The sequence below is a fragment of the Mesoplodon bidens genome (assembly GCF_964165515.1).
Source record: "Mesoplodon bidens genome assembly, chromosome: 16".
NCBI classification, from domain to species: Eukaryota; Metazoa; Chordata; class Mammalia; order Artiodactyla; family Ziphiidae; genus Mesoplodon; species Mesoplodon bidens.
In genome coordinates, this window is record NC_138173.1 from 37,353,034 (window position 1) to 37,367,765 (window position 14,732).

Below are 14,732 nucleotides of genomic sequence, written 5' to 3' on the forward strand. Positions count from 1 at the left end.
ATGTAAGACTATAACAATATAACTTAGTCATTAAGAATATAACTTTCATAATAAAGAATATAGCTTAGTCATTATAACTTAGTCATTAAGAATATAGCTTTCACAATAAAGTTTTCTGGTCTTGGGTTCAAAATCTGACTAGTTTTGTGCACTTGAGAAAGTTGTTTACCCTTTCTGAACTTTAATGCCCTCTCTATAAAATTAAGTATAACCTTCTAAAGGTTGTTGCATTTACACATGTGTAATCATTGTGTAAAGAACCTGGTATGGGTAGGCACTCAGAAAAATGATGTTACCTTTTCTAATAATAATAGTACAGTCATCATCAACAACTTCTTCATCTCTTGGGAAATTAGGAGAATATGAGCTAAGGCAGTAGTGATGAGGATAAAGGAGAAGAAAAGATTGCCAGAGACGTTAAGGAAGAGAACGTAGGAGAGAAAGAGTAGTCAGAAATCATCCGGATTTCCAGCTTGTGTGACTAGGTGGTTGGTGGTGGTGCCACCCTTCTCTGAGACAGGGAGTGCAGATGGAGGACCAGGTTTTGAAGGAAAGGGGATGAATTTGGTTTTGAATATGTTGTGTCTTGAGGTACCTTTGGGACATCTAGGAAGAGATGTCCAGTAAGCCATTAAATGTAAGGAACTGGGGGACCAGATCTTAGGAGAAAGTAAAGGCACACAGTAAGCTGGGGAGTCTCATCAAATGAGGTCATTGCTGGAGCAATGGCAGTGAAAGGTCACCCACGAAGAGTGTATATTGCTGGCTTGTTTATTTTTTTAAAATATGTATACAACTATATGTACAGAAGTGCATATCTTGTAAGGATATAGCTTAATGGCCAGTAAATTTTCACAAACTGAATATATTCCTATAACTAACTCCCTGATCAAAAAAGAATGTTAGCAGCAAGCCAGATGTCCTCTTGTATAAAACAAGAGGTCCTAACTGGGTATCCATGGGCAGCTGAATCACTGAAGTGATTCTCTGTACCTCCCTGAAATTGTGTGCAAGATTCGTATATGTGTACTTCCCCCACTTCCTCTCGTGAAAGGGTCTGTAGCTTTCATCAGAATCTTAAAAGGGTGTTCATATCCCGAAAAGGATGAACCCCTACTTGGGGAGTGAGAAGAGAAGAAGTCCCAGAGAAGAACCTTAGGGGACTACTTGAGACATAAATTATAGCACACTATTCTAGTCCTTGCTGGTTTTGTTTTGCTTTTTATTTATTTATTTATTTTAATTGAAGTATAGTTGATATACAATGCTGTGTTAATTCTCTGCTGTACAGAAAAGTGTGTTTTGCTTTTTAAACTTTATCTTAGAGAATCTTTCTAAGATTCTTTAACCTTTAGTTATAGAAACAAATAGAGAAGGGATATTCATTACCTGATCGTTGAAAGATATTGACTGTATACTTAAACTACTAGCGATTACAACCCTTGGTGCAAATGATAAAACTGCTTTTTATGAGCAGAGTTCTTTGATTAACCTTTTAGATTAGCAAATTTTAATACCCTTTGTTTATTTTTTGTAAACCATAAAGTATTTTTTTCTTTTTTTAAATTCAGGTATAATTGACATACAATAGCCATGAAGTATTATAGTAACTAGTTGTTTTTAAATATCCAAGTTTTATCACCAGAAATTTATCACAGGTTTATTCTATTTTTAAATTTCTAATTTATGTCTTATAAATTGCTTTTTTTTGATAGATGAAAGTTATTCTTTCAGCAGTGTTCTGTATTATGGAAATGAAGCCACTCTTCTTATTTATGATCTGATGTTCTTCTGTGTTGTGGATTTGGCTTGCCAAAATTTTATTTTAGCATCCTTCCTTACGTACCTACAGCAAGAGGTAAATTTAAGAATTTTTTCTGGGTTTCATTTAAACGACATATGTTAGAAGTAGATATTTATTTTTATAGCAGAGAATAACAATGTATACTCTCACTAGGAATTTATAAAGATTTAGAATATGATTAGCCCTGCCAAAAAAAGGAAAAACATTTCAACGAGGTTCATTCTACACTTTCCTTCCGGGTCAATGAAGTACTGAGGTCTCGGGGAAGGCATAAGTTGCTTGAGCAAACGTGAAAGGAACCTAATAGGAAGACATTTAAATTACCCATCTCTCCTACATGCCAGCAGTGAGCAGTAATTAGAGTCCCATTCACCCTCTGCACCAGATGTTACTGTAACAAAAAGGCAAGCTCTGAGATGTAGCTCGAGGCTCAGCCACTTTAACTCGTAACTCTCACACATCCCCTATCTGCTTGGATTAGAAAACAATTGCGTGGATGGGTGTGGAGCCTGAAATGGAGACTTCAAGAAAAACCAAATTTGTTCTAGAAATGTTAGTATTCATATCACCCAAATATTCCCCACTATGTCAAAGTATATGAGTTAATAAGATATAATGTATTAGTTTTTGATAGAGATCTAGAATTATGAACAAATTCTGTTCCTAACAGTTCTTTTGATGTTTCCATAGCTTTTAGAGCTAGAGGAAACTTGTCTTGCCAAATATGTAAAAGTATATTCCTGTGAACATAAGGGGATTTGTATTATTAATTTATAAAAATATATTCTGAATAGGATGCACACTGCTTCAGTATTATGAAAGATGATAATAGGCTTGAAATAATTTTGTGTATCGCCATGGAATTCAGATGTCTGATACATGAAAATAAATAGCTGAGAGAATTAGCTAGTTTAATTTAGATATTTTAATTGATGTGCACAATTAATTTCCTTTATATATATATATTTCCTTCTTTTTTTCAGATTTTTAGATTTATTCGTAATACAGTAGGACAGAAGAATTTGGCATCCAAAACACTGGTGGATCAAAGATTTCTGATTTAATTTATTGAATAGATAAAGACAATTATAATCATGGCAAAAACAGTCATGATTATCAGGTTAGTTTGCCATATTTTTTAAAACTTGTAATACAAATTATTCTATTTTTATTTGTTTTTTAATCTACAGAAAGATTTATTTTTATAACTTGTAGATACATAACTTGCTTTGTGAACATGTAGTGTGATACAATGGAAGATATTATTTTCCTATTATGCATGGCATTTAATTCACCAGCTCATAGACTAGATAGCTCTGACAATGGGACCAAAAAAATCTAAATATTGCTTTCAGCATAACATTTTTTTAATGATATTCAAAACAGTCCCCATCATTTGTCTCTGTAGATTATTTTATGAACTAGATTTGTCTATATTTTCTCACATTGAAAAAGAATTTTGATTCCAAGTTCAAGCCTAGTTTTCAATTCAGTATTTTGTTTTACATATTTTATGGTTAAATAAATGTTGAAAATATTTTCACGTTTACTTAGAAATTTGAAATTGTATATGGGCGGAATCAATTTGCCTCATTTTAATTGTTCACCCTGTTTGGCAGTGGACTGATTCACTATTGGATTAATAGGCAACTCGTGAAATGGTACGTAGTCATTCCTTTGTATACCTGTGTTATTAGGTCAACATACTCTTTCCATGAAGTATGTTTATATCTCTAATATCATTTACATTATTGAGCTGTAATATGTGACATTTTCCTCAATATAGTTTTTTATACATTTATACATAACATTTTAAGAGCATTCCCAAAGCTTTGCTCTTCAATTATGTTTAAAGATTGTAAATAACAAACTGTAAGTTATGTTAACAAGGTGATTTATTGAAAATAAACTTAGGCTTCATAAGTTAGTAGGCTAGTATTTTTTTTAAATAAGGAAAAAAATATGGGGAGCCAAAATATAATTAATGTAAATCCTGAGCCATGTAGCTAATAGTTTTCCATGATATTATTTTTCTTCAATATGCTCTTTAATAATCCTTTTCATTGTGTATCATGAACTTGAAAGTCACCTTATTTCAAGTATAATGGTCATTAACCCCCAAAGCAACATTTCTTACTCCCTTCTATGTTAATGCTGTGTAAATACTTAAATGTAATGCTATGTAAATATTGTTTATATTACTGAATTGAAAATGTAGAATAAAACATTTGGTGTTTCTCTTTCCTGTTTTATTAATATGTATTTTATGAAATAGCATTTAGGAATACAACAGTATTGGGGCGGGTGTCCCCAGCCATTGCTAAAGCTGAATCCTTTACATTCTCTGAATCTTGAGGATGACTGAGAAGAGGGGAGGCTAATAAGTTGAGGATTTGAAACTCTGGTTTCTTAAGGGTCACAGTACAGAAATGCCTTTCTAAAAGCCTCAGAGATAAGTAAATGTACCAGCATGGATTTTTAAAGCCACCTACTCAGAAGCTTATGAAAGAAATACGACTCTCTTTCTACGTAAAAGAAGTTAATATTCGTGTGAATGTATCTAAGTGGAAATTTCAAAAAATATGATCGGTTGGCTCACCTGCTGATAAATTAAGACAGAGAAAAGACATTTAAAATCATTTTAAAGTAGTTTTGTACAATATTATTTTTATTTTGGTTAGATACATAAAAGGATGTACAGGTTTTCATACACTATTGACTCTTGTGTTCATATTGCCACGATTTAAACTTTGTGATCATGTGCTTAATTTTCTACTAGACCCATAATCTTTTGTCTATTTCTGTAAAACCAACCCACTGTACTTTGTATATTATATCCTTAATTTTACTGATTACATAGAAACATTTGATAAATCTCTCGGTCATTTCATAATGACCCTAGGTTCACCTAGAGGTTCTTTACAAGCTGCTTTGTGCTTTCTATCCTCCTTAGAAATGCATGGGCCCTTGAAATAATTCTGCAGATCAGTCTCTCTATTATGAGATGTTTATACTTGCTTACTTCTCTCATACTGCTGCCCTAGCAAACTGCCTTTTGAGAAGGCTCTTCTGTTTACCTAGATTGAGAAGCATTCAAAATGACCATTAACACAGTGCTTGCAAGCATGAAACATGTACCTTTTTGTTGTTGGTAAACATTGACAAAAAAACCTGAGAGGAAATAAATGTAAGTTGAAGAGCAGTGTGGCTTAATGGAAAAATACTCCAAATTTAGTAACAGAAGCCATGGATTTGAATTAGAATTTTGCCCTTTGTCACTTACTAGCTTTGTGACTTTACACCAAGCTCTTTGGCATTTTTGAGCTTCGTTCCACATCTTTATAATGGAAATAATATCCTTTGCTTACCACTTGTTGTAAGGATTAATTCATTAAAATAGGCTTATAATAGTAAACTATGAACCCTGGAATTTTAAAATATTTTAGTTTGAAATATGTGCCTTCAAATGTATATTCTATCTTGCTAATAAATTAATTCTATGATATTAAAACTGAGATTACTGATTTCAGTAACTAAGCAATGAAAATCCTGGACCTTCTGCCTCAGTCACCCCAGCCTCAACAAGGAAGAGGCCTTGGTAGATGTCAGACCTTTAGTGAAAGGAGGCAAGAAGGAGCTGTTACCCCATGTTGTAGGTGTGGTTTGTGGTACAGATTAGAAAAGAGTAGAGAGTGGAATGTTGTCTCTGGAAGGGAGGGTTTATTCCGTTTGCTTATTCATTTATACATTCATTCAAGCAACATTTCTACCCATTCCCACTCCCGAGCCCCTCAGAAGGGTAAGACAATTAGTAGAGGAAACAGGTATATTAACCAATAATTACAGCAATCTGAAAAGTGCTGCAGCCACTAGGGTGTGATGTGGGGAAAGCTCGTAACTGTGCATCTGTGGTCATCAGGGCTTTGACCTGACAGAGTGGTATTTGATCTAAGATTTAAAGATAAACAAGACAAGTGCAGTCAAAGCAAGGAACAGTATATACTCTGAGGTGAAGCACATGGCCATTGGCTACTACAGATTGTTTGAATACGGAATACATATTTTGTTTATATTTTTTTAAAAAAATATTCTGTACATTATGATGTTTTAACATCTTAAAATTTTTTTCTGACTGGGGAGAGACTGCCCTGCTGGGACTAACCAATTCTTAGAGGTAGCAAAGGACCCAGGCAGAAGCAGGCCTCTGATATGCAAACTCACCAATCCAGAGCCATACCTGCACTATCTGGCCCTTAACACCCCCGGAAGCAATATTCCTCTGCCTTAGTCATCCCAGGACCAGGTACCAGGCAACCAGGGACCACTCCTATAGCTTAGAGCCTGCTGTAATTATGCAAAGTAACCAGTTCTAAGTTGTTACCCTGCCCTGCCTTGCCTTTCCTGCAGAAATGCAGAAACGAATAAAGGCCATGGCCTAGGCTCTCCCCTCGCTCCTGTCCCTTTGCCTCCTGACCAACACTGGTGCTTCCGCATGTGGCTCTGCATAGCGTGGGTGCCTCCGGTTTCTGACCTGTGAGTATAATAAACTTTGTTTTCCTGAGCCTCTACTGTGGCTCTTGTGGCCGAACCTGACTGACTCTCCCATAAAGGAACACACGACAGTACATTTGGGGGTTTTGGAGGGAGATGGTTGGAAAGGAAAACAGGAGCCATATCATTAAAGGCTTTTACATCAAGCCACAGTGTATGCAGAGTTTAACCAAGCTAAGTTTCCCAGCCTGCCTACAAATGAATACTCAGTACCCCGAAGAGGAAGTGGATGGACAGAGGGGCAAGAGGGGACCTTCCACAGGCAGACTGCCCTGGTAGAATTGGTGGTCCATGGGCTAGGAGACTGCCTAGCTGCATGTCATGGTCCACAAGAAAATACATTGCCTATAAGAGGCAGTAAGGCAGTAAAGGATAGTGGCTGAGGACACAAACTCTGGAGCCGCACTGCCTGTATTCAAGTCCTGGCTCCACCACTTGGTAGCTGGGTGATTTGGGGTATCTTGCTCATCTGTAAAAGGGGATAATAGTACCTATATCGTACAGTTATTGGGAAGGTTAAATGAGTTAATGGGTGTACGGTGCTTAGAAGAGTGCCTGGCACATAGTAAATGCTATGTAGATGTTAGCTATGTAATAGTAGTAGTAGTAGTAGTAGTAGTGGTAGTAAGTCCCATGAATATTTAATTATGAAAGAAAGACCCAGATTAGTCCCCTGGGAGCCTGTATTAAGACACTGTCACATTGCCGGGAGTGCTAGAACAGTAGACAAACTGCCCAATCAAAGCAATCTGTAGGATTTAAAAAGTAACTTTCCTTCTATTAATTACAAAAGAAATACATGGCTGTGGCCCAAGAATAAATGACCAGTGGGATGGAGACTAGAAACAGAGCCACAGGTATACAGTCACTGGATTTATGACAAGGGTGACATGCAGTGCAGTGAGGAAAGGGTGGTTTCTCAATGTTCAATTGAATATCACAAGGGAAAAAAATGAATCTTTACCCCAATGTTACACACAAAAATCAATTTCAGGCAGATGGTAGATCTAAATGTGAAAGTTTAAATGATAAAGCTTCTAGAAGATAACATTGGAAAATATGTTCATAACATTGGTGTAGGCCAAGATGTCTTAAGACCCAGAAAAGACCGACCATTGGTAAGTTGGACTTCACTATTTACATTAAATTTACAATTATGCATATTTACAGTAAATGTAAATTTTCAATTTACATTGAAATTAGGAACTTTGTTTATCAAAAAATAGCATTATAAGAATGAAAAGACAAACTTCAATATGAGGAAAAAAATTTATAAACATATATCTGACAAAGCATTCCATCCAGAATAAAGAACTCATCAAATCAATAAGGAAAAGACAGACAATCTAATGGAAAAATGGGCAAAAAACTGAAGTTGCATCTCCCAAAACCGGGTTCGCAAATGACCAACCAGCACATGTGAAAAGTGCTCAACCTTAGTCATCGTGAGAAGGCAAAATAAAATCATGAGACAACTACTACCAAACCATCAAAATGGCTAATATCTTAAAACTTAAAATACCAACTGTTGGTAAGGAAGTGGAACAAATGACTGATGCTATGTTATATAAAGCGAGAGGATTTGTCTTATTAGACTGGACTATTTTCCAGGTATCTCAAAGATGTTAAGACTCGACGTCTCTGCCCTGTTTGACTGAAGCAATGGTGACAGCGGATGGCAGTAGAGCGCATGCTGAACTCTGTCCAGCTTTCCAGGGTGTTGAGCTCCCTGGGCTGCAGAGCCTGGGGACAGGGTTCCCTAGCGGCGCACTTCAGGGCCTTGACCTTGTCACCGTTCCTCACTTCTACTGTCCCTCCCCGTATATGTAATGCTGAGGTTTTTTCAAGCCAGGTTTGGGAATTGAATGCTAAAAGTAGAAATATAAGAGAGGGAATCACAAAACAGGTCATGTCTCGAGGTAAAAAAAGCTCATTAAAAATCTAATGATTGGGCTTCCCTGGTGGTGCAGTGGTTGGGAGTCCGCCTGCCGATGCGTGGGGCGCGAGTTCGTGCCCCGGTCCAGGAGGATCCCATGTGCCGCGGAGCGGCTGGGCCCGTGAGCCATGGCCACTGAGCCTGCGCGTCCAGAGCCTGTGCTCCGCGGCGGGAGAGACCGCAACGGTGAGAGGCCCGCATACCGCAAAAAAAAAAAAAATCTAATGATTATGGAATCTTCCTTCATTTTAATAAAATACACATTTACATTAAAATCTTAAAAAAAAACCATCCAGAGTATGTAAGGCCTCTTTTATAAATATAATCTCACCAAATGGGACTCTGTATGATATTTTCCTTATATGCTATGATATACGATATATCATAATGTAAAATGTGACATACTATATTGTATGTTAATACTATATTGTATGTTAATACTATATTGTATGTTAATACTATATTTATGTTAATACTATATGTTATATGTTTTAATGTGGTAACTTTAAACCTTCAGCAAAAGGCAATATAGTTTCCAAATCCATGCAGCCCACGTTCTTTTCTTAGATTCTCTTAGAGTTTGTTTTACATGAGTGAGGCCTCTATATTAAGCAAGATTACAAGAGAGGTTTTCAGCATGTATAAGTGTGATGACACGTGTATGTTTCCCCCTTATTTTTGTTTACGCAATATTTGTACTTTTTAATACTATGATGCTATTAGTTTTCTAGTTTATACCTCATATTTATTCTTTTACTTGATGGAATCAGAAAAAAATAATCACACACAGTCTTGACCTGACAGAGAGCCATGGTCAAGCCTGTCACTGGGCCTGGTCTCTACCAGTCTGATCATCTTTAACTTGTACCTGTTTCTTTTCCTTGGGGAGAGAATGATGGAATTTATATATAGTGACCTGCTGCTTACTAAAACTACATCCTATAACTATGAGCTTACAAACAGCCTTCTCATATACATCTTCCAGTTACAAATCCATGTTTAAATGACATATCAAATATAAACAAGATTTTTCACCAAAGATTTGCATTCCCCCCCGCCCCGCAATCAATCACTTTGGATACTTGGGCACAACCGTGTGACAGAAAAGGAAGCTCCTGGGTAGCAGGTGGCACCACTTAGACTCATCATTAAGGGAAAGATCGGGTCTGTTTTGATTACTCTCTTATCCCAATTGTCTGGCATTGCACCTCGAAAATAATAGCAGCGACTTCCCTGGTGGCACAAGAATCCGCCTGCCAATGCAGGGGACACGGGTTCAAGCCCTGGTCCGGGAAGAACCCACATGCCCGCAAAGCAACTAAGCCCGTGTGCCACAACTACTGAGCCTGCGCTCTAGAGCCTGCGAGCCACAACTACTGAGCCCGCGTGCCAGAACTACTGAAGCCCGCGTGCCCAGAGCCCATGCTCCACAACAAGAGAAGCCACCGCAATGAGAAGCCTGTGCCCTACAATGAAGAGTAACCCCCGCTCGCCACAACTAGAGAAAACCTGCTTGCAGCAACTAAGACCAAACACAGCCAAAAATAAATTTAAAAAAAAAAGCAAATGTGTGAAGGAATGAAAATGAATGAATGAATGAAGGGGTATTCTGGTCAGAGTTATTGTCTATTATCACGAAGACTGGGGGAGATCTCGTGATGCCATTACTGCTTGCTCCTATGGAGCAAAATCAATTTTCAAATATTTATCCAGTGCGTATACATGCCAGGTACTGGGCTAGGTCCTAAGGATACGAGGCCTTTTCCAGCTTCTAGGATACCACCTGTATTCCTTGGCTCTTGGCTCCTTCCTCTTTCTTCAAGGCCAGCAGCGTAGCATCTTCAAATCCCTCTCAGCCTCTGAATCTCCTGCCTCCCTCTTTTACTTATAAGGACTCCTGTGATTATTGGCTCCACCAGATAATCACCGTCTTAAGGTCATTAACTTAATCATATCTTCAGAGTCCTTTTTACCATGTAAGGTAATGTATTCACAGATTCTTGGGATTAGGACAGGACTATCTTTGGAGGGGGGCATTATTCTGCTTACCACAAGCAATTAAAAGAAAATGTACAGTGTAAAAGAACATAAAACCTACAGTACCTAAAATAGTTTGGGAAGCCTTGTAAGGCCTATTGTGGGAGGGTAGCGGAGATATAAAGGATGAGCAGAAGTCAGCCAGGATGATGGGGTGGGAATGAGGGTGAAGATTTCCAGAGAGAAGGAACATGTGCAAAGGCCCTGAGGTAGAAGCAACTCCATTTACAGGAGCTCGGGGTGGGCCATTTGACAGAACTTACCATGAGTAAAGACAGGATTTGCTTAGAGTCAAGCATACAGTTTCAAAGCAAGAAAAACCTTAAGTTCTGGATTCTATCTACTTCCCCGTTGCAGCAACCAGAGCAAGATTTAGTTTTGTTTGTTTTAGCTAGCTAAATGTGGTTCCATCCACTGGACAGTTCTCATTTTCTGGAGCCTTTCTCAAAGCCATCATTACACATAGTTTCAAAGGATTGTTACCTAAAAGAGAGAGAGACCAAGCTCAGAACACAAAGCCAAAGCCAAGGCCCCAGTTCTACTTGGGGAAGGTCTGCTCCTTGCTGGGGGCCGCCTATTATTCTGATCATGTTTTCATGTTAGCAGTTTTCTTTTTGCAGCCACTCTTATTGTGAGGAGCTGAAGGACAGAACTAACACAGCCGGAAAAAACAGCTGTTAGTAGACCAGGGCATTTAAAAAATAGTTTTAAAATAAATCGTAGAGCTCTTTTTCCCCTTATGTCACTGTTGAATTTTTCTCAAGCCAGCTCTCACTGGGAATAATTGTAGCCACTGTCTGCATGGCATTTTGATTCCCAATATTTTGATAAATATTTGTAGTTAGTGTTTCCATGGCACTTTGATTCCCAATATGTTAATAAATGTCTGGGTGTCATTCCATGTATCCTTTTCAGCTGCTTTGTATTATGAGCATAGCAATGCCAGCTGCCAGGTAGACTTATTAAATTGACATTTTCAATACTTCTGTAACTTACGAGAGCAATGTAGCTCTAACCCCCAGAGGGTAGAGGGTTATGAGATCTTATGACCAGAGTATCTATCCTAGATACTAACCAAACCAGAACTTCAAACCCATTTCTCTTATTATGCCCTCTCTCTTTGGTTATTATAAAGCTGCAGGAAGAGCCCTCGTTTCATCCCTTTTTTGGTTTTTTGTGTGCCTACCATAAAGAGGCAGAATAGAATTGTAGCGAAGAGAAAAAGCTTTGAATTCTGAGAGACGTGGATCTGAACTCCCCACTTCTCTGTTTCCTTTGTATGTGATCATGAGCCTCTTTGAGTCTGTTCTTCATCTGTCAAACTAGAAGATAACTGTCTCAAGAGGGTCACTGGAAGGATCAAAGGAGATAATACACATAAAGTTGTTAGCACAGAGCCTGGAACAGGTAAGTGCACAATGAATGTACATCACTGTGACTGAATTACTGTTTTGACAACCTCAAAACAAACTGATGTGACACGTTCACTTATTTGAATGCCTCTGTGTATACCTGCAGTGAGTACAGATATGACAGTCCAGAAGACAAGACGTGGCCAAACAATGGTGCTCCAGAAAAAGAGAAGCACCTTTGACTGACCAACAACCTCAAGATGGAACAACAGTGGGAGGAGTATTAACTTCCTTAATGCAAGCTAAGGCCACTTTAACTGAGTATCCAAAAGAAAGGAGGGAATGGCCCTACTATGTGTCACTCATCCATGTGTCTGGTTCCAAATGTACCTGATTCTTAGGGGCCTTGACAAATTGGATTTTATTTGGAGGGTGGTGATTAGGATGATGAAGGATCTAGAGATGCCCCAGGAAGAATAACAGAAGGAACTGGAAAAAGATTAACCAGGACCACGGTGGCTTTCTTCAAATATTTGTCCCATGGAAGATGGAGTTAATGTCCATATAGCTCCCAACCACTGACTTAGAATCAATGAATGGAAGCTATGAAACAGTGGATTTCAGCTCAAGAGAGGGAAGAACTTTCAGATAATTTAGAGCCACCTAAATAATAGTGGCTCCTCGTCACTCAGGTCTTCCTACACATGCCTTAGAAAGGCACATGTAGGGATGCAGAGAGGGGTTACCTTCCTTGGGGAAAGTATGGACCATGTGGATTCCATGGTCCTTTCCTGTCTGCCACTTGGGTGTGCACACAAAGCCTTCCCAGGAGGGGGTGGGATAAACTGGGGGATTGGGATTGACATATACACACTACTATATATAAAACAGATAACTAATAAGAACCTACTATATAGCACAGGGAAATCTGCTCAATACTCTGTAACAACATATAGGGGAATAGAATCTAAAAAAGAGTGGATATATGCATATGTATATCTGATTCACTGTTCTGTACAGCAGAAACTAACACAACATTGCAAATCAACTATACTGCAATAAAAATTAATTCTAAACCTGCCCAGACAAAATCACCACATCAAAAGAGGGTGTCTATTTGGCCCCTTGGATGGTGAGCCTTGAGACCTAAAATACTAAAGAACACTTATTCTTGAACACAGAATAAGCTCAAGGGTCAGACACTAACTGGACCGTGCCAGGCTGTTATTTATATAGTCCTACCATTTTGGGAAATAGAATTTATCCCATGATGCATGTGTCTAAGTCCGCAAAGTAACAAGCCTTGTTATTAGGGTTGTCTTGAGGGGCTCTGTAAATAAGAAGTGGTTTAGGAGAGTCTGAAATGGATGGAGATCAAATGAAAGCTCTGAAACTCATTTCTTCTTCCTCACGAAAGAAAGGCGTTCAAAAGTTCGATGAGTATTTATCAGGCAGATCTTGGAAAGTATACGAGACTGAAGTCAAAATGTTTGGGTTTAGTTATGTCTCTATTGGTGACTAGACCTTGGCTAAACCAGTTTTGCTGTCTGAGCTTCTGTTCCATCATTTGTAGTCCCAGTAATCTCTAGGGCCTCTTCTATCTCTAAGTACAAGATCCACAGCTGACAACTTTCTCCATGTAAAATGCCAGATGAAGGTAATTAGTGTTCGTACTGAGCCCACTTGTCCTTGGACAAGTCATTTAACCTAAAATTTAGTTTTATATATTTTAAAATGGTAAATAATAATCTTGAGAGGGCAGGTGGGCAGGTTTATAAGCAGCACATCAGTTTAAACTCAGACAATGTATGTGAAAGATGTTAATGGGCCTGACATTTGAACACAGCCTGTAATATGGAATATGCCACCACAAAGCCCTGAATTCCTATCCCAAATAAATCAACCTGTGGAAGAACATTGCTAGCTGTCTATGGAATATCCCTTCTCCCCTCCTTCTTCACTATGGAACACTGGTTTCATTTGGGATGGAATATGCTCAACTTCCATGGTGTAGGTGGCCATGTTTCATGGTGGCCTATGAGAGACTAGCAGAAGTTCATTAGTACTTCTGAGAAGCTATTGATTTTCTGATAAAAAGGGATAAACTGAACTAACATACTTTTGCCCTTTCCCTCTTCCTGCCTGGAGTGTGGTCATTATGCCTGGAGGTGCCAAAGACATCTTGAGCTCAAGCATGAGGCTTCAGAGCAGGAGAGTACAGAAGACTGGGTCTTTGATGACTGCCTCGAGCAGTTAGGTCAGCCCAGGGCTGCGGGCACTTCTTGTTACTGGGAACTATAAACCCCTATTTGTAGACAGGTGTCCATTACATGCAATATAATGCAACCCTGACTTTTAAAACACCCCTAAACAACTACTTCCCAGTCAGCCCACACTAATTAAACCATAGTAGGAATTTCACTTGATACAATGTCCTACCTCCTAAGAGTGCAAATAACCACTTGCAGCCCACTCAACTCAATGACACAGTGGAGAATCCTCCTCTCATAGCTTCCTCTCTGCTTCTTTCTTCTAAATATGCTATTCATGGTTTTCTGACAAGACATCATCTTCACCCTCAGCAAGAACAGCAAGCAAGTAGTGAGTATCAACTATGTTCCTTAAGAAACTTTTGATTAATTGACTGACTGCCAGCAGCATTGCTTAATTCAGGGACATTTAATAGAAAAAAGAAGGCATTAGCTCAAACTTTCTTGAATAACCCCCTTTAAGGCTTATACTTACTGTTCCAGAAAACTACATTTAAGTGCTAAGAAGGCAAACACAATATTATTGTTTAATTTTTATTATCACTAACATATTTCATGTTACACTAGTTGTTTTTACAGCTATTCACTTTATAGCATACTGGAGTCTTTTATAAAATTCTGTGTATATTACATTTATGTCTGTTTTAAAGAACTCAAGAATAATGTTACAGTTTTAAGTGGTTCTGTAAATTTATATGCATCCTTGCTTTCACGATATGTGTTGGTTGTATTTATGGTTTATGCAATGCTGAGTTCTCAGTCGGGATGCTACTCTGCTATAA

General features: G+C 38.3%; 1 protein-coding gene across 3 annotated transcripts in view; it reads left to right on the forward strand.

Moving 5' to 3' along the window:
- TMEM67 (transmembrane protein 67) overlaps window positions 1-4,039 on the forward strand; it is a 43,899-nt gene extending 39,860 nt beyond the window's left edge. For 2 of the 3 annotated variants that reach the window (XM_081258296.1, XM_081258297.1), the window contains 2 exons: window positions 1,716-1,858; window positions 2,788-4,039. In XM_081258296.1, coding sequence (XP_081114422.1) covers window positions 1,716-1,858; window positions 2,788-2,868 — 224 coding nt within the window. In that variant the 3' untranslated portion in view covers window positions 2,869-4,039. The remainder of the gene's footprint in view (window positions 1-1,715; window positions 1,859-2,787) is intronic. The other variant, XR_014017741.1, reaches the window with a different exon arrangement.
- The last annotated feature ends 10,693 nt before the right edge of the window (window positions 4,040-14,732 follow it).